The 25,965-nt window shown below is 39.7% G+C and overlaps 2 protein-coding genes and 2 long non-coding RNA genes across 6 annotated transcripts in view; 3 read left to right on the top strand and 1 right to left on the bottom strand.

Annotated features, from left to right (window-relative positions):
* The window catches only part of LOC146466592 (olfactomedin-like protein 2A), a 57,090-nt gene extending 46,504 nt beyond the window's left edge, over positions 1–10,586 (top strand). Inside the window, exons 1-7 of one of the 3 annotated variants that reach the window (XM_085127054.1) lie at positions 1,163–1,294; positions 1,402–1,467; positions 6,914–7,036; positions 7,248–7,320; positions 7,679–7,943; positions 8,505–8,752; positions 9,544–10,586. In XM_085127054.1, coding sequence (XP_084983180.1) covers positions 1,172–1,294; positions 1,402–1,467; positions 6,914–7,036; positions 7,248–7,320; positions 7,679–7,943; positions 8,505–8,752; positions 9,544–9,797 — 1,152 coding nt within the window. In that variant the 5' untranslated portion in view covers positions 1,163–1,171 and the 3' untranslated portion in view covers positions 9,798–10,586. Of the gene's footprint in view, positions 1–1,162; positions 1,295–1,401; positions 1,468–6,913; positions 7,037–7,247; positions 7,321–7,678; positions 7,944–8,504; positions 8,753–9,543 lie in introns of those variants that run through there. The other 2 variants (XM_085127055.1, XR_014867944.1) reach the window with 2 other exon arrangements.
* Positions 8,438–18,374, bottom strand: LOC146466594 (uncharacterized). Its single transcript, XR_014867952.1, has 2 exons — positions 18,279–18,374; positions 8,438–8,483 (listed from the first exon to the last, which is right to left on the bottom strand). It is a non-coding gene; the product is annotated as an uncharacterized LOC146466594 (long non-coding RNA).
* On the top strand, positions 14,589–16,240 carry LOC146466595 (uncharacterized). The gene is made up of 4 exons (XR_014867949.1): positions 14,589–14,687; positions 14,786–14,859; positions 15,709–15,798; positions 16,065–16,240. It is a non-coding gene; the product is annotated as an uncharacterized LOC146466595 (long non-coding RNA).
* LOC146466596 (olfactomedin-like protein 2A) lies at positions 16,994–19,841 on the top strand. The gene is made up of 3 exons (XM_085127076.1): positions 16,994–17,202; positions 18,299–18,546; positions 19,502–19,841. Exons 1-3 carry the CDS (start codon positions 17,009–17,011, stop codon positions 19,753–19,755), a joined length of 696 nt encoding a protein of 231 aa, XP_084983202.1. The 5' UTR covers positions 16,994–17,008; the 3' UTR covers positions 19,756–19,841.
* The last annotated feature ends 6,124 nt before the right edge of the window (positions 19,842–25,965 follow it).

Consider the following 25,965-nt stretch of genomic DNA (forward strand, 5'->3'; position numbering starts at 1 on the left):
CGGAGTCGAAGTGCTGTTCTTTTGTTTTGTTTTGTTTTTTTTTTTTTTGTCTTGAATGAAGTTCCACGTGGATATCAATGAATGACATTTGTCAATAGATACCTATTCGAGTAGCGGTGCAGCTGCAGCCGTATGTTTTTCTCGGATTTTTTTTCCCTGAAGTCTTGAACCTTAATAAATTTTTGCGTATTGTTTTTATTTTTTGGCCCATCTTGGGCGATTTTGAATAGGCAAAATTCTCTCCAAAATTATAACAAAAACAAAAAAAAAAAAAAAAAAGAAAACCAAAGAAAAAAATTCGTCCAAAATTTTCTCAAAATTTTCTTTTCTGTAAATACAACAAATAAAAATCCTTAACATTTGCACTGTGGCTCGCATGGCTCGCATGACTCGCGTGACTCGCATGGCTCGCACGATGGCTCGCATGGCTCGCTGGCTCGCAGATTTCGCAGACCCCAATTTTTTCAGTTCTTAAAAAATTCTCTTACGTAAAGCCGCCGTTACACGTTGAAACTTTTAGCTGAAACTTGTGTGCAACGGCGAACGAGACCAGTTTCACGAAGTGGTGTTACACGGTGAAACTCTTGTTTTTTCGCCACTGAGTCCGTTGCAAGCCGTTGCAGAAGTAGAAAGCGGTTCTACTTTTCGTGAAACTTGTCTCGCAACGATAGTTCGAAAAAGTTTCACGAAACCGACCATGTTACACGGCGCAACGCCTGCTGAAACTTATTTCGCAGCGCCGTTGCACACAAGTTTCAGCTAAAAGTTTCAACGTGTAACGGCGTCTTAACATCATTTTATTGTACAAAACCTTGGATAGGAGGGATCTGATTAACCTTAGCCAAATCCAATCAGTCATTGTCTGTTTACTAATCGTTTATTTTCGATTAGTAAGCGGAAAAAAACTAAGGACTCCAGTCATTTGTTCAATAACATAGCTATTTTTTCAAACATATAGCTCGAGACACAGTAATAATTTTCGCTGGCCTACTCTTTATTTATCAAACACGCACCATTTTCCGAGAAATGACGATACCATGCATAGGATGAATATAAAACAAATATTATCTATTAATAAAAAATATTAATATTATACAAAATAATATACGATACGTAAGAGACAAGAAACACGAAAATGTCGGCAACTCTAAAACAAAACACTGAGTAAACAATGCAGTCAATAAAGGGCGCTTTGTCAGGGACTGAGATCGTTTTTTCATCGAAACCCGTTCGAGGAAAAAGCTACCGAGACTTGTGTCTGCCGCAAGGAGAGCCGCTTTGGAAGAGACTTAAGGTAAGGCAAATCAACGGTCCTGATTTTGTGATGGCTAAATTTCTTTATCTCTTCTTTTCAGCATTGTTGTTCGATAATCACTGTTTTTATTTTTTTCCGTTTTACAGAGTTGTTCCGCTGTCAAGATGTTCCGATATCATCTGCTGTTTTTATTCCTCATTGCTGTGTTGTTTGTAAGTTTACAATGTTTTTATGTCCTACAGTTTCATCTTAAAGCACTCCCTTAACATTTATAATTGAACTTCCCCTACATACGGCTATTTATGGCCCTCGAACTCTGTATTGCCATGTACACCTCCGTAAACTAGTCCTTAAAATCCCATATCCCCATTTACTGCCATGTATCTCCCTGTACTCTAATGTTTATCACTGTACTCTCATGTATCCCAGTGTACTCTCATATATTCCCTTGTACTACCTTCTATCACCCTGTAATCCCATCTCTCCCCAGTTCTCCTATGTATTCCCCTGTACTCGAAAGTTCCCCTGTGCTTCTTTGTATCCCCCTGTACTCCTATGTATACCCATGTACTCCCATGTCTCCCCTGTACTCCTATGTATCCCCTGCACTCACATGCCCCCCCTGTACTCCTATGTATTCCCTGTAAATACATGTCCCCCCTGTAGATCTATGTATTCCCTGCACTCACATGTCCCCCTTGTAGTCCTATGTATCTCCTGTACTCACATGTCCCCCCTGTAGTCCTATGTATCCCCTGTACTCACATGTTCCCCCTGTACTCCTATGTATCCCCTGTACTAACATGTCCCCCCTGTACTCCTATGTATCCCCTGCACTCACATGTCCCCCTGTGCTCCTATGTATCCCCTGCACTCACATGTCCCCCCTGTACTCCTATATATCCCCTGCACTCACATGTCCACCCTGTACTCCTATGTATCCCCTGCACTCACATGTCCCCCCTGTACTCCTATGTATCCCCTGCACTCACATGTCCCCCCTGTACTCCTATATATCCCCTGCACTCACATGTCCCCCTGTGCTCCTATGTATCCCCTGCACTCACATGTCCCCCCTGTACTCCTATATATCCCCTGCACTCACATGTCCCCCCTGTACTCCTATGTATCCCCTGCACTCACATGTCCCCCCTGTACTCCTATATATCCCCTGCACTCACATGTCCCCCTGTGCTCCTATGTATCCCCTGCCCTCACATGTCCACCCTGTAGTCCTATGTATCCCCTGTACTCACATGCCTCCCCTGTACTCCTATGTATCCCCTGCACTCCCACATGTCCCCCCTGTACTCCTATGTATCCCCTGCACTCACATGTCCCCCTGTACTCCTGTGTATTTTGCTGTACTCCCATGTGACCCCTGTTATCCTATGTTTCCCTCTGTATTCCACTCTCCCCGCTCTACTCCTATGTATTTCCTTGTACTCACATTGTACCCCCTCTACTTCTATGTATTTCTCTGTACTCTTATAACCCCCCTGTACTCCTATGTATCCCCTGCACTCACATGTCTACCCTGTAGTCCTATGTATCCCCTTGTACTCTCATGTCCTCCTGTACTCCTATGTATCCCCCTGTACTCACATGTCCTCCCTGTAGTTCTATGCATTCCCTTGTACTCTCATGTCTCCCTGTACTCCTATGTATTCCACTGTACTCACTTGTCCCCCTTGTACTTCTATGTATCTTCCTATACTCTCATGTCTACCCAGTACTCCTATATACTCCCCTGTACTCACAAGTCCCACTGTACTTTAATGTATACCCCTGTTGTCCCAGTCCTCCTTGTACTCCAATGAATTCCCCTGTACTCTTATGTCCTCCTTGTACTCGTATGTATCACCCTGTACTCTCATATCACCCATGTACTCCAATGAATTTCCTTGTACTCTTATATCCCCCTGTAATCCTATGTATTTACCTTCACCCACACCTGCACTCACAGGTCCCCCGATACTTCTATGTATCCCTCTGACGTACTCTCATGTCCCCCTTGTACTCCTATGTATCTCTCTGTACTCTGATGTCCCCCTTGTACTCCTATGTATCCCTCTGTACTCTCATGTACCCCCCTGTACTTCTATGTATTCCCATCTACTCTCATGTCACTCCTGTATACTTCTATGTATTCCCCTGTACTCTCATGTTGCCCCTGTACTTCTATGTATTCCCGTCTACTCTCATGTCACTCCTGTACCTCTATGTATTCCCCTGTACTCTCATGTCACCCCTGTACTTCTATGTATTCCCCTCTACTCTCATGTCACCCAGGTACGTCTATGTATTCCCCTCTACTCTCGTGTCACCCCTGTACTTCTATGTATTCCCCTCTACTCTCATGTCCCCCCTGTACTTCTAATTGTATTCCCCTGTACTCTCATGTCACCCCTGCACTGCTATGTATTCCCCTGTACTCCCATGTCACCCCTGTACTTCTATGTATTCCTCTGTACTTTTACGTCACCCCTGTACTTCTATGTATTCCCCTGTACTCTCATGTCACTCCTGTACTGCTATGCATATGTATTCCCCTGTACTTTCATGTCACCCCTGTACTTCTATGTATTCCCCTCTACTCTTATGTCCCCCCTGTACTTCTATGTATTCCTCTCCACTCTCATGTCACTCCTGTCCTTCTATGTGTTCCCCTCTACTCTCATGTCACCCCTGTACCTCTATGTATTCCTCTCCACTCTCATGTCACTCCTGTCCTTCTATGTGTTCCCCTCTACTCTCATGTCACCCCTGTACCTCTATGTATTGCCCTCTACTCTCATGTCCCCCCTGTACTTCTATGTATTCCCCTCCACTTTCATGTCACTCCTGTCCTTCTATGTGTTCCCCTCTACTCTCATATCACCCCTGTACTTCTATGCATTCTTCTCTACTCTCATGTCACCCCTGTACTTCTATGTATTCCCCTCTACTCTCATGTCCCCCCTGTACTTCTATGTATTCCCCTCCACTCTCATATATGTCACTCCTGTCCTTGTATGTGTTCCCCTCTACTCTGATGTCACCCCTGTCCTTCTATGTGTTCCCCTCTACTCTCATGTCACCCCTGTACTTCTATGTAATCTCCTCTACTCTCATGTCACCCCTGTCCTTCTATGTGTTCCCCTCTACTCTCATGTCACCCCTGTACTTCTATGTATTCTCTTCTACTCTCATGTCACCCCCTTACTCCTGGGTATCTCCTGTACTCACAGGTCCCCCTGTACTCCTATGTATTGCCCTGTACTCTCACTTCTCTCCTGTACCCCTATGTATCCCCCTGTACTCCTGCGTATACCCCTGTACCATTATGTCACTCCTGTATTCCTATGTACTTTTTTACATCCAAGTCCTCCCTATACTCCTATGTATCCCTCAAAACCGTCATTTCTCTCTATACTCCTATGTTTCCCCCTGTACGCCCATGTCCTCCCTGTACTCCTATGTATTCCCCTCTACTCCTGTATATCTCCCTGTATTCCTATGTACCCCTTTATACTGCCATGTCCCGCCTGTATTGTTATGTATTCTCCGTACTACCGTGTCCCTTATGTTCCTTTCTATGTATTCCAAGGTATTGCTATGTCTCCCTTTAGTTTTATGTATCCCCCTTTACTCTAATGTCCCCCTTGTACTCCTATGTATTTCCTGTACTTTCACGTTCCTCTATACTTTTTCGTATCATATGGCACTTTCATGTTCCCCCTGTACTCCTATATGTATCCCCTCGTACTCACATGTTCCCCGTGTACTCTCATGTATCCCCTGTACTGTTATGCCTTCCTGTAATCATACGTATCCACCGTACTGTTATGCCCCTTGTACTTATATGTATCTTTCCGTACTGTCATACCCCCTGTATAATTCTATGAATCCCCTATTCTGTCATGCCCCCTGTACTCCTATGTATTCCCCTGTACTCTAATGTCCCCCTTGTACTCCTATGTATCTCCCTGTACTCCATGACCAAGGTCTCCCTTTATTCTCATTTTCCGCCTGTACTCCCATGTTTAACCCTATACTCTCATCTCCCCCGTGTTACTCCCATATAGACCCCTGTGCTTCAATGTCCCCTTTTTAGTCACATATATACGTCTGCAGTCCCATGCATCCCCCTGTACTCCTATGTATTCCCCTGTACTCCGATGTCTCCCCTGTACTCCCATGTATCCCCAAGTACTGCTTTGTCCCCCCTGTACTCTCATTTATCCCTGTACTCCCATGTAACCTCCTGTACTCCCATGTATCCCCCTGTACTGCCATGTACCCCTATACTTTCATGTTTCCCTTTTCTCTCATACATCCCTCTGTGCACCCATGTATTCCCCTGTATTCTCATGTTCCTCTGGAATTTTCATGTATACCCCACTACTCTTATGGCCCCCTTCACTCTCACATCCCCCTGTACTCGTTCTCCCAGTACTTTCATGCCCTTTATCATTATTATCGTGGTCGGCTGAGGAACAGTCAACTGTAAGGCGTGTCCAACCGGGTCAGTCTTGGGCAATTCACAAGATGTCATCCTCTGAGAAGAAATGTTGGGGACAATCCATTCCCGGACTTGGTAGCGGAAGGACCTCCACGGTCTCTCTGAGGTTCTTCTCCTGTAGGAGAGCTCATGCCACGCGTAAATGTTGGCGGGTTCATCCTTTTCCATGCGCAAAATGTGGCCAACGGCTTGACCTGCAGTAAAGTCTGTCATTTGAGAATAGTCCAGGCGTTTGATGTTTAAGACGATCCTAAATCTTGAGGTGAAGAAAACATTTAGTTTTGCACCAGTGTCCTTGGAGATTATCCATGCTTGGCAACTGCACAGTAGAATGGATAGAAATATTATTCTAAAGAGGTGGAGCTTCAAGTGCAAACGTATTGACTGTGAGTACCAGATCTTGTCAAGACTCCAGAATGCGGACCATCTGGGTATCGTCCGAATACTGTCATGTATCCCTCTGTAGCTGTGTTGTGTCCCCCGTGTTTTTCCCATGTACTTTCTTAGTCTTAGAACCCCCCCCCCTGTACCCCATGCATCCCCTTTATTTTCATGCCCCCTACACTCTCATGTCTCCGGTCCGTTGTGCTTCTACAAATCACCCGCCCTCTCAAGTCCCTCTGTACTCTAATATTATACCCATGTACTCTCATGTTTGCCCTACACGCCCATGACTATACCTTTGCGCTCTCAGGTCTCCATTTACTCCCACCTATGCAAGTGTTTTCTTATCTCCCAATCGGCACTCCAATGTATCCCTCTGTACTTTCGCAATCCCTCCTACTCCCATATATCCCCCTGTACTCTCATCCCCCCTTGTTATCTTCCATTAATAACCCCCTGTACTCTTTTGGTCCCCTTGGACTCCCATGTATTCTTCTTTCCCCTTATGCCCCCTTATACTTCCAAATATTCCCTGCACTCTCATTTACCCTCTGTAATAGCATGTACCCAATATCCTTCCGTACTCCCATATATCCCCATGTTCTCTCACATACGCCACTTGTACTTCCAAAAAAAAAAAACCCTGGCCTCTGTGCTCCCATATATCTTCCTTGACGTACAGGAATCTCCCTTTATTGCCAGTTTCTGCTCGTAAGCATTTCCTAAGAGTTTTAAGGTTAATGAATGTTTTTCTGTGGAATGTTTTTCAGGTTGATGCACTCAGCAATTCTTCGGTCAATCCTCGGACCAAGCGAGCCTTGTACCATCGATATGGCCATCATTCATCGAAGCTTTCGGTAAAAGATCTTGCCCTCGCGTTGGCAAAAAAGCACGTAAGTCTCATTTACTCATGATTTTTTCCTAGCAAAATCACCAAGCTGGATCTTCTAAAGTTGTAACTGTCTTTGTTGATTATTCTTTTTGTACGCTATAACTATAACAATCTGGAAAACCACAGGACATAATAAGCACAAACATTGTAAGCAAAATTACCGTTACCTTAAGTGTTATGTTCCTTAAGTTCCTTCTTTTTTAAATCCTTAGTTGCTTAAGATGATTGTTGACGAACAGCATGACTTGGACAAAGCAAAGGAGAACCTTTATATTCTTCAGAGAGGTTTGTTGAGACCAACATACTTTTCACAGCACTTTCTCTTTTAATAAATATATTTTTTCATTTTCCACGTTTTAATGTTTATTTTTGTTTTCTGTTTATCTCTTTACTCTAGTTTGCTTCTTTACTTCTAACATTTTCTCTTTCACCTTCTTTACACACTCTTCCGATTATTTCTCAATTTTCATTTTCCTATTTTTTGTTGTTGTCGGTTATCAATTATTTTGCACTGGCGTAAAAAACAGGAGATTTTTCGAAGATTTTAATTTCAAAATCATAGCTTCCTTGCTATCTCTAATATGTATCAGATTTACGTTTGGTCACAGTATCACCAAGCAATGTTTTCTCTTGATTCGAGCAGATAGCTGCACCAACATCAAGTCAGTTGGTAAACCTGTGACTCACAATACTCGGTACTATCATTATGGAGCTTGGATGAAAGACCCTCTAGGAATCATGGGAGCTGAGACCATATTCGTTATGAAGAATTATTACTCAAACGAGCTCGAGGAGTTTGCAAACATGGACATGTTTAAAGCAGGCGTCGCCCGTAAGAAGTACAAACTGCCTTATTACGGGGACGGAACAGGGGCAGTGGTATATGGACCGCACCTCTACTACAACAGGTAACCAAGCTATTTTTTATAGAATCCCGTTTTTTTGTAAAGTTCAAGTAAAAACAGATTTACCCTTCCGGTTTTTTGTTGTAATTCTTTCTTGTGCTCTTGAAACCCGAAACATCGGTCTACCAGATTGCATCATCCAACAAGCATTACAATATCAACACAGATGACCTGTGTCTGAGCTAATTATCAAAAGACTATTTTGTGACTTATCATGTATAAACCACTCTCCCCCAGCCTCTTCATTTTAATGCGATCAGCAGCTTTTTTCGTTTGTTTCCTCTTTCCTTTGATAAAATTCTTCCAATAATACAAAACACAGTAACGTTGAAAAAATGGACCTGATCATGATCATGCTTTATTTTGTGATCCCGGCCATCCAGCTTCCAGTTTACGGTTTTCAAGTACTGATTGATTTACGTTTTCCTGCTTTTTGGGTCCCGAAGATTTTTAGCATACGGGGAATTGTGAACTTAAATTATTTTTCCTTGTGATACCCTTTGAATAAATCTGAGAATGTAACAATAAGAAAAAAGAGAAAAACTTCTTGTCTCGTTATTGCAGAGCCAGTTCGAACTATATCGTCAAGTACAATCTGCACACACAGCGAGTGGAGGCCCAAATAAGCCAGGGCAGTTACCGACCAAGGAAAAACTCTTACCAATGGGGTGGCTACAGTGGAATGGACCTGGCAGTTGACGAGCAGGGATTGTGGTTATTATGGGGTAGCACTAGCAACAGCTACCGACTGTATGCATCTAAAATTGATGTGACCAGAAATACCATAACCAACACCTGGGGCTTGAGTACTGGTAAGAACTGAGCTTTAATCATATCTGAATGATGCGAGTAATTAATGAGAAAGTCAGTAAGAGACAGCGCTAAAGGTAACAAAATTCATGAAACTTCCAGGTCAGGAGCAAACAGTTAAAAAAAGATTGCAAATGTCCAAAATAATTTTTCTTCCTTTAAAATGTTCAAGCATATAACAGCAAAAACGAACAATAAAAGCCGACGTTTCGACGTTTCGTTTCGATCATGCTGTTATATGCTTGAACAAATCAGTCTTTTACTGACGAACTTTAAAATGTTATAGTATATATATTAAGATTTATAACGTAGTTTAAAAAATTCCTCACGTCGATATGATATAAAACTGTATCAATACCAAAATGTATACAAATATATCAAAAAACCTTATCCTAAACAATGATAGTAAAATCTCAAACAAATTGAACTGCTTGTCCATTTCATGAATGCCGTGTCTCGACTTACGTAACAGGATTGGAAAGTTCAGTTTTGAGTGTTTAGTTAAAAATGAATAATGAAGATGAAATGTTTCTTGTTTCGTGACCAAGTCTATTCCAACCCTCGACACATCTATAACAAACTGTTGCCTGCTCCAGTTAGTCGTCTCCTGAGAAAAGCCATTTCTTTGTGTCTAGTCTTGTTATGACAGTGAAGATGATAATAATAACAATAAAGATATTATAAAATTATAATAAATATGATGATAATGAGAGTGGATTTTCCTGTTCAACATTACCAAAAGGAATTCATTGCTCATTATCAGATAAATTTTCAATTTTGTTTTAATTTACAGAAAGGATGAACTCTATGGGAAATGCTTTTGTCGCCTGTGGAGTGATCTACACTATTGACCAGTACAACACCAGGTCCACTACCATCAACTTTGCTTACGACACCAAAACTGGAAAGCAGTGGAATCCCAACATACAGTTCACCAATCCGTACACCCTAACCTCCATGGTGGCATACAACCCCAGAGAGAAGGTGCTTTACGCTTGGGATCGCAGGCGTCAAGTCACCTATCCCATCACTTTTGAGGAACGTTAGATCAGCTGGTGATGGGAAACAAAAAGCTGATCACTGAACGCTTTGCTGTTTGTAGATTGCGCTGTGCTTAATAGAATGGTTAACGTCAACCACAGTTTAAAGCTTTTGTAGACTACATGGTTTAGTTTCTGAGATAAGGAAAACAACGTTAACAAACGTTTCTTAGAAAACATGCAGTTCCTAAAAACAGTCATGTTGATCTTTTGATTCGATATCGTATGAAAATATAGAAAAGCTGCACATCTCTAGTGAATCTCAAACATGCCTTTCAATGCATGAACTATTAAGAATTGGACAGGGTCTGGCCAGTATATTGATAAAATAAAAGATGCTTATAGAAACAATGTCTAGTTTTTTTTATCTGTTAGAGATAGGAAAGGGAAGTCGTCATTAAGCACAAAGCATCTCAGGCAATGAACAACTGAGACTGCAATTTTTGATCTTTTAAAAAGTTGGCACAAAGGAGGCGCAATAAAGTCACAAAAGCTATTTGCGATTCACTGGATTTTTGCAACTTTGTCAGCAAAATGGAGCTGAACATGTACCGTATGTTGGTCTATTTCCACGGAAACTGAATGAATCAACAGGATCATTTCTTACAACGTGAGCTTGTTTCTACTAGAAGTGATTCTTGGCGTTTGATGGCATCGCCAAAATGTAGTCTACAGAAGTTTGAATCGAGGAAATAGGAGAACTTGCTTTGCTGCGAAGTGGCCTAACTTTTTCAAAGTGTAGGCACACTAAAAACTGCTGTTAGTGCTGAATGCTTAAATAAAAGGTGAAAAAGAACATTGGGTTTATTTTCTTGTAAATTTGGGTTCATTCTAAGAGGGTGGCAATTAAGGAGATCTAAATCACCTTTCATGGAAAAGAAAGTTTCACATTTCAACGCTTATGTGATGGTGAGTTTGCATTTCACAAAAAAAAGGAGAAATGCTCTAAAGCGGATGATCGCCCTTTTTGATGACATGCTTCGATTGATAGAAATGTTAGTTTTCGTTGGTTTCCAAGCGACAGCTGTCACCATAGCAACACAAACGCGAAGTCCTTCATTTTAAGGAGGCTGGAAAGGATTTTATCCATGTGCGCGCGCGTAACCCACCCATGCCATAGTTAAGGTGTACCCGTCAGTTAAATAAATCAAAATGTCTATCGAATTTTTGCCTTCGGAACGCTGGAAGTGGAAATACAGCGTAAAATCGCGCGAATCGGAAATAAAAGCTGCGAGATACATTTGTTTTTATCTCGAAAACTTGCCCGGTGACCTATCTTGAATTTTTGCATGCATGCAACATTAAGAATGCCACTTCAAATAGAAACGTTTGGGAGAAAAGAAGAAAAGAAACGTTCTGTAGGTGAAAAAAAGGTTTTTTGATATAACAGAAGATCTACTGGATGACTTTTCTTTTTTCAGAGGGGTTAAATAATTTAGGGTGCTTTCCAACTAAGCAATAAAAACGGTAGGTCACCGGCTTAGTTTTTGAGATAATTTGCAAAAGCTGAAATTTAGAGGTCCTCTTTGTAGGGTTGACATGTTACCATAGTAACCTCTATGATGTCAGAACTAGTCTTAAATTATTGCCTTACAACTGAGCAACAAAAATATTTATAGTTGGTCCACATGATCACATACAATTTTTTGTAATCTTTCCCCATTTCACAAACACTAGAGCCGCCTTACGAGGCAACGAGACGATTATCCTCAAATTCTAGTCAGACACTTCTCAACCTAGACAACTTGTGGGTAGGCGAAAAAATCTGTCAAAGCGTTTGCCAAAAAAAAAAAAAGAAAACATCCCTTTATGGGCTGATTTAAGTTATTCCCGCATTTTTCTTTCCTTTTGAAAGAAAAATAAAATATATCACTCGTAGTTTTTTACCAGAGTTCTTTTATCATATAAAAAAACGTTTTAAACTCACATTAAACTTCTTCGGCGGTTGCCATTTTTCATTTTCATTTATTTCATTTATCTGGTTTCTCCACTCCTAATACTTATACACAAGTATCAAATATTAAATAAATTACAGCAAGATGCCCCTAATGACATTTTCGCGGAATGCTTAGTGTGGCCTCATTTATTCCCGTTGTATGCCTCGCAGATTTTTAAAACTAGTTTGGATTGGCTGCTCCATGACGGCTTGCACTGTTTTACCGCAGAAATTCTGCGGTAATAAAATTCCACTTCTATGGAGTTTCTCCTAGCGAGTAATCGCTGGTCAAAGAGCCTGAGGACTCTAGGTTCGAGATTGAAGGACTCTGGCTCAAGATTGTATTCAGTTCTTCAGCGGTCAAACGAGTGATGCGCGTTCAGTTCCCGCCGTAATTTTCCAAATATGGAATATATAATTCTTTTAAAAATTTTATTAATAGCAGCGTGACTGAACTGAAATGGAGCCAAATATTTTTAATCAATAAAGAAGAAGAGAAGAAATTTTCTGTTTGGAGAATATTACCATTCATTTCGTGAATTAAAATTGACGACGACAGAGAAAAGAAGAAGCAAAATACGCGAAACGAGAGAACTAAACAAATACTAGGGCTCAAGCTTAAGGCCTTGAGTTTACGGTTAACTGAAGAGTCAGCTAGAACACTGAGCGAGATGCCATTCAGGCAGCTGCTCTCAAAAGGGTAAAACCAACGACAAGTTTGTGCATTCCAAATCGAAAGTCCTGTTTCGATTCTCGCACATCCATTTATGAAGGCCATAGAATTTGCCTTAAAAACAAGGGCAGAGGAGGGATAGCTCGGTAAAGGAAGCCACACACTGAAGCCGACAGTGTTTAGCATAAAACCTCTCACCATGTGAACTAGTCATAGTATAATTTCAGTAACATTATGTATGTTTATGTTGTGAATAAAACTCTTCTTAGTTCACAGTAAATTGGGGTGACCTATTTTTCCTTAGAGGTACTAAATGATCACGTAATGATTCAGGGGAACAAGCTTGAGAAGAAAACATCATGCGAGGAAATGCTTGATAATTGTGTGTTGTGCTGTATGCCACGTGACTTATTTGTAGTGATGACGCGACTGATGGAACTCTATACTGTTTATCTTCTCGCGCGAAAAAAAATGAATGAACGCTGTGGAGTTTTTAGGGTGCAGTCTTGAATATTGCTTGCCTTTGATTTCCTTTGTCCATCTGTTCGTTTCTAGCAACGGATTTTTATTCAATCAACTACGGACAAGGACGCAATGAAGGGTTTCAGTCCGAGATTTACAGGGAGGTAAAGACTTAGCCCCCCCCCCCCCCCCCCGACCACCACCACCACTTTTTGGATGGTTAAAAAAAAAATTATTTTATTTAACCATATCCACCACATTCAGAAACAACTTACGTGACATATTATTAAGTACATTTAGGTTTTCTCCGACAATCCAGACAATTTCAAACAGTTTTTCGTTAGTTTTGCTGCTGTATGAACGACTAGATTTTAACCGTGAAAAATGGAATTTTAGCTGTTGTTTCTATTTGCATTCGTTCTTGGATCGGTGTTTCACGAACTGATAAAGTTTCATCACTGAATAAGTTCGAGGAAGTTTTTGCACAAAGGCATTCATTTATTAAGGCTACTTTTTGCCGTTACGCGTAAATGTTTAAAACGGAGAATTTTGTACAGCTACGGTCATCGTGGATCATTCAATTCCGCTGCTATGACGAACAAAGAAGCACATACGATTTACGGAAACATGAACAACGAAACTGGGTCCTCACAAGCTGCTGGCTTTTACAAGAAAGGAAGTAAAAAATTTCTGCCTCATCAGCCTGTTGTGTTGGTCAAACGTAAGGGCCAGACTTTAGCATTGACTACTTACTTCAAAAGAAAAGGAAACAGTTGATACAATTAATAATTTACATCAGTTTTGCCAGTGTTTGATGCATTTCTAGCCATTTCAGAAGACTAAAGGTTTAAATTTTTCCGGGAAAGCATGCTCCCGGACACCTAGTTGTCTTACGCTAACGCGTTCGCTTTACTCACCCGTAAGCAAACAAACAAACAATTATCCCGTTTCTTAGCGTACAAAACAGACAAAAGTTAAAAGTCATATACATGTAATTAAGAGAAAATACAAGTTTAATTCATGAACAAACTAACAACGATTAAACCAAATGTTCAGTAGGCATCAATTAATTGATTCACCAGCGCTGTGAAGCTTTCTACCGCTTGGAAAACACACGAAAATAGATCGATAAGAATGGCAAACGGTGGGTCCAAGGAAGGAACGTAACAGAGTTATTTCTTCAACTGAATTTGGCTTGCTCTTTCCTCCTATCAAAAGGGTACTGTTATCATTGTTCGGTTATCGTTCGTTGGAAGAAGCCGTAGCGAGGTTAAAGGGCTTAGTCGCTATGAATGATTTCAGTTTTTCCACCCAAAATATCCGATCAAGTTTTAGCTTTTGACACAAATATTGTTTTGCTGTTTCTTGTTAGAAACGAAAGTTTACCTTTAAGAATTTCCTTTATAGCTGTAGCACTTGCTTTCCAAGTATTTTTGGCACAAACCATTCGTCTTAAAAATCAAACTCCAAAGAACCTGAATGAACTCGTTTTTCCTTTTTCAGCATCTGGTTTTCGGTTTGCGGCCAAAACTGGTACAAGCGGTTTGTTGGACTTGGTATCCGATGTGGTTTTCGGTTTTTCTTATTCGGTTTGCGGATTCTTTTCAGCACTGATTCTGCGCCTCAAGCACGTACGCGTGCCAAGAACCTGACCAGACACGAAAACCGAGATAAAAAAAAAAGACCAAAACTGAAAAACCGAGAATACCAACGCCCCTCTACTTTGTCAACGACAGAGATCATTTATTCATCGAAACGCGTTCGAGGAACTTGTATTTGCGACCTGTGTCTGGTGAAAGGAGAGCCGCTTTGGAAGAAACCTTAAGGTAAGGCAAAGCAACCGTCCTGTTTTTTTTTCTCTAAATTTCTTTCCATCTTCTTTTCGGCATTGTTGTTCGATAATCACTGTTTTGATTTTTTCCAGGCTTACAGAGTTATTCTGCTCTCAAGATGTTCCGATATCGTCCGTTGTCTTTATTTCTCATTGCTGTGTTGTTGGTAAGTTTACAACATTCTTATGTCCTACAGTTCATCTACTCCGCTAACTTTTATCATTTGAATGATCGTATATTACTGTTTATGGCACCCGCACACTTACGGCCGACCCTTCACTTTAATGTATCATCCTGCACTCCCAGGTATACTCCTGTATTCTCCTCTCTGGGACCATTACACCAGGTATACCCCGTTCTTATATTTATATATCCCCCTGTTAGTAGATACTCATAGACAGTTAATGATTAATTTGTAAGCTGATGGAATTACCGTGTATAAAATAATAAAGTTATTGTATCTGTACCCCACCCCGCACACCTAATGAACTCTAATCCCATAAACAACTGCTTCCGTAATAATCCCGATATAATCTCCTCGCACTACACTGTACCCCCTACACTCTCAGGTAATTAATTTCCTATGAATTTCGATAGATGTCCCCTATTTTGAAGTGTATATAACTCTTGTTTTTTATGCATCATTTTTAGTACTTTATTTTATCCTGCTTCCATATACTCCCCTGTACTACCATACCTCCCCTCAAGTCTATTTTCCCCTCAGCGTTCCAATCTATTTCCCTGTATTCTAAAGTATCCTCATCTACTTACAACACGTTCTCAATTCCCTTATAGATGATTACCCTTTGTACCCACGTACTTCATTTTAAAAAACTCAATCTCTTTCCCCCGATTTCCTTGTATTCTTTTATCATTCCTCGTACGGCAAGTATAATTGCAATCTTCATTTTTGTTTTCATCGTTGTAGAATGTGTCCTGCATAATCATATTCCTAAAAGTTGTAAAGTGAAATAATGAGATCTCATGAGTGTTTTTCAACTCGAATGTTTTTTAGGTTGGTGCACTCGGCAATTCTTCGGTCAATCCTCGAACCAAGCGAGCCTTGTACCATAGATTTGGCCTTCGTCATTCATCGAAGCTGTCGGTAAAAGATCTTGTCCTTGAGTTGGCTATTTGGCTAAAAAGCACACAAGTCTCATCTGCTCATGATTTTTTTAGACACATTATCAAGGCGGGTCTTTTGAAGCTGCTATTGACCTAATTTGTACGCTATACGTATACACGGACAATCTGGACAATTACATCATCCACAGGACGACATAATAAGCACAAACATTATTAACAAAATGACCGTTCACTTTAGTGTTACGTTCCTTAATTTGTCACCGTTTTTACATTTTTTTTTTAAAGATAATTGTTGAAGAACAGCATGACTTGGACCAAGCAAAGGAAAATCTTCACAATCTTCAGAGAGGTTGTTGAGTCCAGTATATTTTTTACAGCCCTTTCTCATTAATATTAACTTTCCATTTCGCACGTTGTTAATGTTCATTTTTGTTTTCTGTTCATCTCTTTACTCTAGTTTGCTTCTTTTCATTTTCACATTTTCACTTCTCCTTCTTTCACTCGTTCGAATATTTCTCAGTTTTTCACATTTTTTGTTGTTGGATATCAATTATTGGAATAAAGACAGCAGGGAATATTCATACTAAGTGACTCAGACATATTTTCATGTAGGATCACTGTGATGACCTGTTATATCAAAGGAATTCGAACAAAGTAAGTTGACGTGTAAAAGCAACATATAACGTACTATGCGAAAATATGGTTCCGGTCGGCGAGGACTCGAACGCCTATTTCCTGAATTCAAGGCAGACATGATAACCACTACACTACAGGCAAACAACTGACATGGGAATAAATTCATCAGCGAGTATCTTATTTTTTACCAAACAAATATCTTATTCTGAGAAGGGAGTTGAACCCATGAAACTCACTCAAACAATGACAAGACTCTTGATGAGCTTGGCGTGTTTGTTAGGCTTGGAATCCGGGTTAAATTAGCTTCTTATAAACCAGTGAGCGCAAAAAGTGATTACGATGCGGACTCAATAAATAGCTACGGAGACGTTTTCATATGTCCATCTTTTCCTCAACATTATCAAACGAATGCGATTTTTCTATCGTATAGATTTAAGGATCAGCATCATAGCTTCTTCGCTAGTTTAAAATTTATCGGAGTTACGTTTGGTCATAGTACAACCTTGAACTTTTTTTCTTGATTTCATGCAGATAGCTGCACCAATATCAAGTCAGTTGGTAAGCCTGTGACTCACAATACCTGGGGAGCTTGGATGAAAGACTCTCTAGGAATCATGGGAGCTGAGACCATATTCGTTATGGAGAATTATGAGTCAACAAACGAACTCGAAGAGTTCGCAAACATGGTCATGTTCAAAGCAGGCTTGGCCCGTAAGACGTACACACTGCCTTATAACTGGGACGGAACAGGGGCTGTGGTGTATGGAAAACATCTCTACTACAACAGGTAACCAGGCAACATGAAAATGGAAGAACCTAGTAAATCAAACGTCATAGTTCTTTTTAGGGTGTCCTGTTTTTGTTAACGTTCTTGGGAAGCAGATTTATTCTGCCGACTTTTTTGCTTAATTCTTTCTTACCCTCTTGAACCCGACTACACATTAATTCAGCCAACAACCATTAAGATATCAGTTTATCTTAAACGTTTATCCATCTCCAGATCTCCGTATTAATAAATTAGAAAAAAATAGTATAAATATAACGAAGAAAGGGCAAAGAATAGTTAACGAATACGTAGCCTTTAACATACAAGGATGGTAAATTATCGGTTTTTGTAGGGAGAGAAAGAAAGAAAATTATACATTATAAAACATAAACACACATAGACACAGGACAAAACTATTACTAAGGGTGATATATGAGCAAAATAATTATACCAAGTCAATCTTAATATTGAGAGAGGTACAATTTCAAAAGAGCTTTCTTAAAAAATTTATTGTGAGGCTTTGCTCAAATATTTATTTATTTATTCATTCGAGAAATACTGTCCAATAATAGAAGGACAAAATTTTTGGATATTGATTCGGAATGGAGCAATCTGTGGCACTTCGTTGGAGGCGCTACGAGTGGCATAATTATGTCTGGTAGCTCTGGTATGAAGGGAAATGAAAACACAGGCGATTAATGAGCTGACTATCAAGGACTATTTTGTGGAAGATCATAAAAAAATATAACAATCTGAGATCTGAAACCTGAAATCATATATAAACCACTCCCTACAGTTTGGAACGATCTGCAGCTTTTTCACTTTTCTACGTTGTTAAAATACTTCCAATAATACAAAAACAATAGTGTAAAAATGTACCTGGTTGTCAGCCTTGAATTTGCGATCCCAACCATCCGGCCTCTTTATGGATTCCACGTAACAATATTACTGAACTGTTTCACGTTTTCTGTCGCTTAAGTCCCGCTGAGTGTCCGCTTACCGAGCTGTGAATATATTATTTGTTTCCCTTGGGATACCCTTTGAATAAATCTGAGAATTTAAGAATGCTAAATAATGCCAAAACAAAAGAAAGGAACTTCTTGTCTCGTTATTGCAGAGCCAATACGTACTATATCGTCAAGTACAATCTGCGCACAGAAGGAGTGGACGCCCAAATAAGCCAGAGTAGTTACAGTCCAAGGAGCAACTATTACCAATGGGGTGGTGGCAGTGGAATGGACCTGGCAGTTGACGAGCAGGGATTGTGGTTATTATGGGGTAGCACTAGCAACAGCTACCGACTGAGAGCTTCTAAGATTGATGTGAACAGAAATACCATAACTGACACTTGGGGCTTGAATACTGGTAAGAACAGCTTTAATCACGGAAAATATCGTCTGGATCTGAATTAATTGAATTATACAGTTTATTAATGAGAAAATCAGTGAGAGACAGGCGCTAAAAGCAAGGGTAAGGGCTCCATTGTTCGCTCCAAAGCAAGATGGATCGAAAAGCCAAGCAAATATTCTGTCAATCTTGAAAAAGGAAATTACAACCATAAAACAGTCAAGGTATTGCAACGTCCAGATGGTAATTCAGTGACCAAAGAGAACGAAATATTAGAAGAAATTGAAATGTTCAACAAGAACCTAGTATACACTTCTATTCTTATTGTTGAAAATAAGCTATTTAACAATTTCATTGAAAATATGGAAATACCCAGACTCGAAATACTCGAAATAGTTCGCTCGTACAAGGTTCTTGGTTTGGTTATCCAGGACAATCTGAAGTGGAATGATTCGAAATGATCCAAGGCATCCACAAAAAAAAAAACAATTATAAAGATTCAAAACAGTTGCCGTCGTTTACCTTATACAGTTAAGTATTATATTACAAAACAGTTGCCAAAGTAATAGCATATATAAAAATATTATATAATGAAATAATAAAACTTAAAAAAATTAAAAAGTCTTAGTCTTTTATTACAATTGTATCCCAAAACGGAATTGGAAAGTTCAGTTTTAACATTCTGATTCAAATATAGATAATGATGAGATGTTTCTTGTTTCGCGACTAAATATTTTCGAATTCTCGACACTTTTGCAAAGGAACTGCTGCCTGCCTCCGCTATTCTTGATCTGAGTGAGGTGAAGATTGTCTTTGTGCTTAGTATTGTAATTATGATTATGGTGATGACAACAGTAAAGATAACAAGGCAATAATGATTGTAAAGTTTTCTTCTTTTGTTTAATCCAACATTACACAAAATGAACCTATCGCTTACTATCACATAAGGTTTTGTATTTGTTCTAATTCATAGAAAGGATGAACTACATGGGAAACGCTTTTGTCACCTGTGGAGTGATCTATGCTATCGACGATTACCACAGCAGGTCCACTACCATCAACTTTGCTTACGACACCAAAACTGGAAGGCAGTGGAATCCCAACATACACTTCACCAATCAGTACACCTACAACTCCATGGTGGCCTACAACCCCAGAGAGAAAGTGCTGTACGCTTGGGATCGCAAACGTCAAGTCACCTATCCCATCACTTTTGAGAAATCTTAGGTTCATAACATGATCAGCTGGTGATGGGAAACAAATCAGCTGATCACTGAACGCTTTGCTGTTTGTAGATGGCGCTGTGCTAAAAAAAAAATAGGCCGCTTATTCAGTTTCTGAGAAAATATGTCGACAAAAACGTTCAACCGATCTCCAGTGAAAGCCCTGATTAAGATTCAGTCGAGAATTCATTAATCATCCATTACTGCAATGTGTTAACCTGCGATCAGGACCAATTCAGGAGTAATTGAAAAGTTATGTTGGTATATTTGTTCACAAAGTGAATCGGCTGAGGGATGGCCAGGAGCTGGAATCTACTGAAAGAGTTTGTTGTCATCGTTTCTGTTGTTAAAAAAGTGTAAATTGTGAAAATAGGAGACTCGCTTGCTGTAAACTGGCCTAACTTTGAAGTGTCGGTTTATTTATAATGCTGTTAGTGCTGAACGCTTAAATAAAAAGTTAGAAAGAACTGCATGTCTATTTAATTTTGGAAATGCGTGAAAGTTATCAAACTGCAGTAGAAAGAAATCAAGGGACCGAGCTGTGTTTAGGATTTGGTTGGGGGGGGGGGGGGGACTGGGGAGATACTTTGTCACCATTTCCTTCTCCCGGAATTTTTATCCGTTTTTTTTTTTTTCGCTCGATCCAACGACTGAAGCAGTGCTAAAGAGTACTAAACCCTTCTTCATCTGATCCTTCTGTCTGATTATGTAGTTGCTGATCAGTGAACGTTAAAATTAGAACGAACGTTCGGTTGAGTTTTACTTTCTGCAAACTGTAACTTTGCGTTAAAGTCGAGGCTATCAGAATGCCAATAAATTTGCGTAAATTTTGAATCTGTTGCTAATCCCGAAAATTTAAATTAAATTTAATGAAAAGGAAAATGTCTTGACTGTGGATATGCGAAAGTTTATTTAATTTAATACACGATGTTATATTTCAACTGACTGTCTTAAAAACCAAAACCAACGTAATAACTCTTGTCCTATTAAGAATCGAAGCCAGACAAAACAAATAAACAATTAACAAATCGACGGCAGTTTTCTATGGTCCGTACTCTTCATGACTCTTACAGACCATAAAATGTTCAAAACATGACAGCATTCTCAAGTGGGATGAGGACAGCGAAAAGTTGTTCCTTACTAATTTCGCTAGTTTTTAATTTAAAATGTTTCTGCAAAACACTTCTCTAATTATAAGGTCTTAATAGAGTATAGAAAACTGCCGCGGATTTGTTAACTCGATGATCGAGATACCGGTAAATGTTATTACAAATAGGTCCGTTTCTTAATTCGGTTACAAGGAAGCTTTCTGTACTCGTAACCGGAACTGGTGAGAACCAGGTTTCCTCGTCCATGTTAGCCAGAGGAGCCTGGGCACAAAGACACAATACAGCTGTTTTCATGTAGGGATCTCAGCTGAAGTCATAGTTCAGCTTGATTAATCTTACTTACTGATGGATTAAGCACTTATTGTTAACAATTTCCTGTGATAAATATGTGACGTGAGTGCGAGCAATCATATTTACACATTACTGAATAACTACAATTGTAGAAGTATCATTCAAGCATTTACTGAGACATTAAACTGAACCCGGTATGAGAAGAATTTGGTGGAAAACAGGACAGGGGAATGTGAAAAAGACTTTTTTTTTTCCACATGTAGACTTCTACAATCTCGACCGGGAAGGAGGGAGGGGTACGTCCTATAATGGACAATACTACGAGGTATGGGGTTTGATAAGTTGAAGTGTAGAAAAGGGTAGGGAAAACTGTCATGTAGGCATTTCAAAGGGTCTATCAAAAAACTGGAACAGACCAACCTAATAGAGATGCAATGTTTTTACTGTAGAATTTGACTAATTTGTCATTAATATATTTCAGTTGTTCTGGCCATTTTTTGCTTTCATTTTTTATTATTTCTCGTTAATTCCGCCGTTAGGATCAGTCTGTCGTCTACATTTTGTATTTTTACCGTAGGTACGTGAGAAGGGTCCGATTTTATATGAAAGGGATAAAAATAGTATATAAAAGGGGAAGGGTTCGGACCTCGGGGCTAAGCCTCTCCTAGTCTGCGTAACAAACGTTTCCGTTAAGCTTTTGTGCGTTTTTTTGCTTTTTGACAGCGAAACACGCACAAAACTCCACGGAAACACTTGGCACGCGGACTAAATGTTGAAAAGTTTCGCTCACCGATGCGACATCAGTCAGAAAACACACGGAAAAGAATACAGCACTCGTTACACGCAACTTTTATTCAAAGGCAGAGAGAGAGTGAACAATACGCATTGGCCTATATAACGTGGCAGAACTTTTTAATTTTAGAATCACAACCTGCCAAAAACTGGTTTAACCGGTAATCTCCCGACTTAAGAACAACACAGTACGCTCAAAATAGTTTATGCGTAAATAGTCTCTAAACAGTCTCCAAACAGTCTCTAAATCTATTGAGGACATTTCGCTAAGAGCGTACATGTATTTCGAACACTAAGCCTTCCCGAAAATAGTAAAAGTAAGTAAAAGTTTATATGTTCCTGTTTAATTTTTTCCCGTGAAATATAAACCGACAACAATCCGAACTGTCACGGTCAATTCAAGATCAAAACGGACTTTTTTTTTCCTGTATGTTAAAAACAAGTTCCTGTGCGGAGAAACAACGAGGCCTTGTCAGGTCTTCTTAGCAACATCAAATTTCAAGTTGTTGTAAAGGCTAATAAGTAAGTGTAAAATCGTTTAGAAGCTCAACCTATTAAAAAGAACTTGTACCGATTTCTACAGCAAAATTACAATCCCCAAGCGTTTGCTGCTGAGCCAATCAAAGTTGAACAGAGCGGCGAAATTAAAAGTAGTAACAATTAAGGATCAAGACAAGTATGTGGTTTAGCTTTCGCCACTCAGTCTATTTACTATTTGTTCTGTTTTCCAGTGCCGTGGAAAATCCATTATCCACAAGCTATGTTAACTGTCTTATCTTTTTTTGTCAAAGATTCTCAACGTACGTACATAAGCGAGCGACAACAACAACTTAAAACTGTGCCGTAATTTGTAAACTTTTGTATCCCAAAGCTGTAATACCCAAAAACTCCTGTAAATGTTGGGACAAATGAAGCCTATGACTAAAGCTGTAACACCCAAAAACTTGTGAAACCCACAAACTCATGAAACTTATGGCATCTGTACATGTGAAAGCTAGAAACTTATGAAACCTGTGAATGTAAGGACACATGAAGCCTATGACTAAAGCAGTGTAATACCCAAAGACTTGTGAAACTTACAAACTCATGAACCCTCATGAAACCCAGAAAGATATAAAACCTGTGAAACCTTTGGAATATAGAGAACTATGAAACCTGTGCAACCATGAAACCTATAAAACCTGTAAACTGGAGCGGATAAAAGACCCCTTAAACCCTGGGTTGGGACCCCACACACTTGAAGACTCGTGCCCCAGGTAGTGTGAGGCTTACCCACCACTACATGTAAAACCAACTAAAGAAACCTATGTAATAAGCTAAGAAACCGGAGTAATCCACAAACTTGTGAAAACTAGAAACCCTTATGAAACCTGTGAAAGCTTTCATTCCCAGAACCGGAAGAAATCTATGAGAACTGTAAAACCTGTGAAAGGCAGAAAATTTACTTATGAGATCCATAAGTCTATGCATATGAAAGATGTGAAACCCAGAAATTTACAGACCCTTAGAAAACTCGAAAATGGTAACAGCATAAAAAACCTATTATACTACATTGGTGATGCTATTTATAGGTACAGTTTGTATCCACATACAAGAAGAAACCAGCGCGCCTGTGCTTACACCGCTGAGTAGCTGTAAGAGCTGTGAAGAATTAATTTAGGTCAAACCAATATGACTTTTACAAAACCTATCTACGTGTTAAATGATCTACGTGCCAAGAAACTCAAACCGCTGATCAAGGAGCATGAGGACTCTCAATAGTCATCATATCATCAGAATCATATCTTTATTTACCCTCGGATTTTAGAGTAGCTTATGCAGCTAATATCTCCGAGCATTTACCCACCCAACCATGAGACCAGACCACAACACCGGGAACTACGTCCCCTACTCCTTGCGAACAGAGAGTGGGTTCTTTAACGTCCCAGAATAGTTATTAGGGACCTTAAGGGGGGACTTGACGTAAACGCTATTTTACCGCACTTTACATTGCTTTAATGGAAATATCTCGTTTACGTTTCAAGCGATCCAAAAACTCCTTGTTCATCCCTTAAATCTATGTTGTGGGGTTTTTTGTGAATTTTGGGGTGATTTTTGGGTATATTTGGGAGGAGATAGTTTTTCTAGAAGGATTGGTTAAATTAAGAGAAATAAGAAATATTGAAGAATTTGTGAAGTTTTACAATAAGAATTTGTAGTTAATAATTAATAGGCGGATACCAAGTTAGTCCACTAGCAACCTGGGGTGCTCTTGCGTGGGTATCAACTGTCTGTTAGTGTTCCAAAAACCATTTTCTTTCTTCTATCCCTTCTTAAAACCACTTCAAATTTCATTCAAATTTAGGTTAAGTCCCCCCTTAAGCAGAGACGACGACGACGACGACGACGACGACGACGAAGACGATGATTTATACTCTCTCAGTTTGTGCAATGTAACCAAACTATCGAGGAGCTAACGTCGTAGGGGCGTCTTTAAAGTTCAGAAAGAGAAAGGTTAATTAATCATCATGCGTTCACGTTCTCCATAAAACCTTAAATTTGGTCATTTCACGTTGTCGTTTTGCAGAGGACGACAAAGAAATGTACCAAAGTGCATAACGCATGTGCAGAGCCAGTGTTTTGCTAATTAAAACTATTGTTTTCTGACGTTCTCGTTGACGTCGTCGTCTTCGCTGCTTAAGGTCCCTATTTACAAACAAGGGTTATGATACGGGGCCTATGGTTTATCGTCCTTATCCAAGAAGACTAGAAAGTTTAACCATTTACAAATGTCATTACAAAGGCAGCAATTTCTCCTCAGTTATTTAAAGACCCTCAGTGTTGGTCGAGCCTGGGTTTGAACCCACGACCTCCCGCACGGTAGTCCGGTACTCTACCAACTGAGCTAAACGGTCGGCAGTTCGTACCCAGAGTCTTCAAACTCTTTGGCCAGCGGTTGGTCGCCAGAAGAGACTCTGGGGAAATGGAATTTCATTTAAATTTTTGGATTGGCTGCTCCGTAACGGCTTGCACTGTTTTACCGCAGAAATTCTGCTGCAATAAAATTCCAGTTCCTCAGAGTCTCTCTTGGCGACTAACCGCTGGCCAAAGAGCCTGAAGAATCTGGCTGAAGATTGTATTCAGTTGTCTAGCGGTCTAACGAGTGATGCGCGCGCCGGTTCCCGCCATAATTTTCCAAATATGAGATATATAATTCTTAGGAAAAATTACGAATAGCAGCGTGACTGAACTGAAATGGCGTCAAATATTTTTAATCAATAAAAAAGAAGCGAAGCAATTTTCTGTTTGGAGAATATCACCATTAATTTCGTGAATTAAAATTGACGACGACAAAGAAAAGAAGAAGCGAAATACGCGAAACGAGAGAACTAAACAAATATTAGGGATGAAGCTTAAGGCCTTGAGCGCTTGAGCTTACGGTTAACTGAAGAGCGTAAAACTTGTGGATAAATTTAAATATGCGTCTTGATTCAGTAAACTTCATGTGTAAAGCCACACAAAAAGCCCGCTATGGTTCTAAAACTCCTAGCCGAATTTGATGAGTCAACTAGAACACTGAGTGAGATTCCATTCCACGCGCTCCTAAATGTGTAAAATAAAGACAAGTTTGTGCATTCCCAATCGAAAGTCCTACTTCGATTCTCGCATATCCATTTATAAAAGCCATAGAATTTGGCTTAAAAACAAAGGGAGGGGAGGGATTGCTCGGTCAAGAAAGCCAGACAGTGAGGCCGACAGTGTTAAGCATAAAACCCCTCGCCATGTAAACTATCAAACAGTACGTAAATTCAGTAACAATGAATGTTGTGAATAAAACTCTGCTTAATTCACAGCGTATTTGAGTGATCTCTTTTTCCTTAGAAGTACTTAATAATTTTGTATTGTTTTAAGGTAAAAGCTTGAGAAGAAAATATCATGCGAGGAAATGTTTGATGAGCTGTGTGCTGTGCTGTATGCCACGTGACTTATTTGTGGTGATGACGCGACTGATGGAACCTGTGTTGTTTATCTTCTTGCGCGAA

The sequence above is a fragment of the Pavona decussata genome, unplaced genomic scaffold, assembly GCF_977016875.1.
Source record: "Pavona decussata unplaced genomic scaffold, jaPavDecu1.1 SCAFFOLD_143, whole genome shotgun sequence".
Lineage (NCBI taxonomy): Eukaryota > Metazoa > Cnidaria > Anthozoa > Scleractinia > Agariciidae > Pavona > Pavona decussata.

Bases quoted from the DNA above. Each gene is read 5' to 3' on its own strand.
- LOC146466596 (XM_085127076.1), top strand. From the start codon at position 17,009: ATGAAAGACTCTCTAGGAATCATGGGAGCTGAGACCATATTCGTTATG. The intron at 17,203-18,298 runs GTAACCAGGCAA...TCGTTATTGCAG, and splicing joins AAACATCTCTACTACAACAG to AGCCAATACGTACTATATCG. The intron at 18,547-19,501 runs GTAAGAACAGCT...TCTAATTCATAG, and splicing joins CACTTGGGGCTTGAATACTG to AAAGGATGAACTACATGGGA.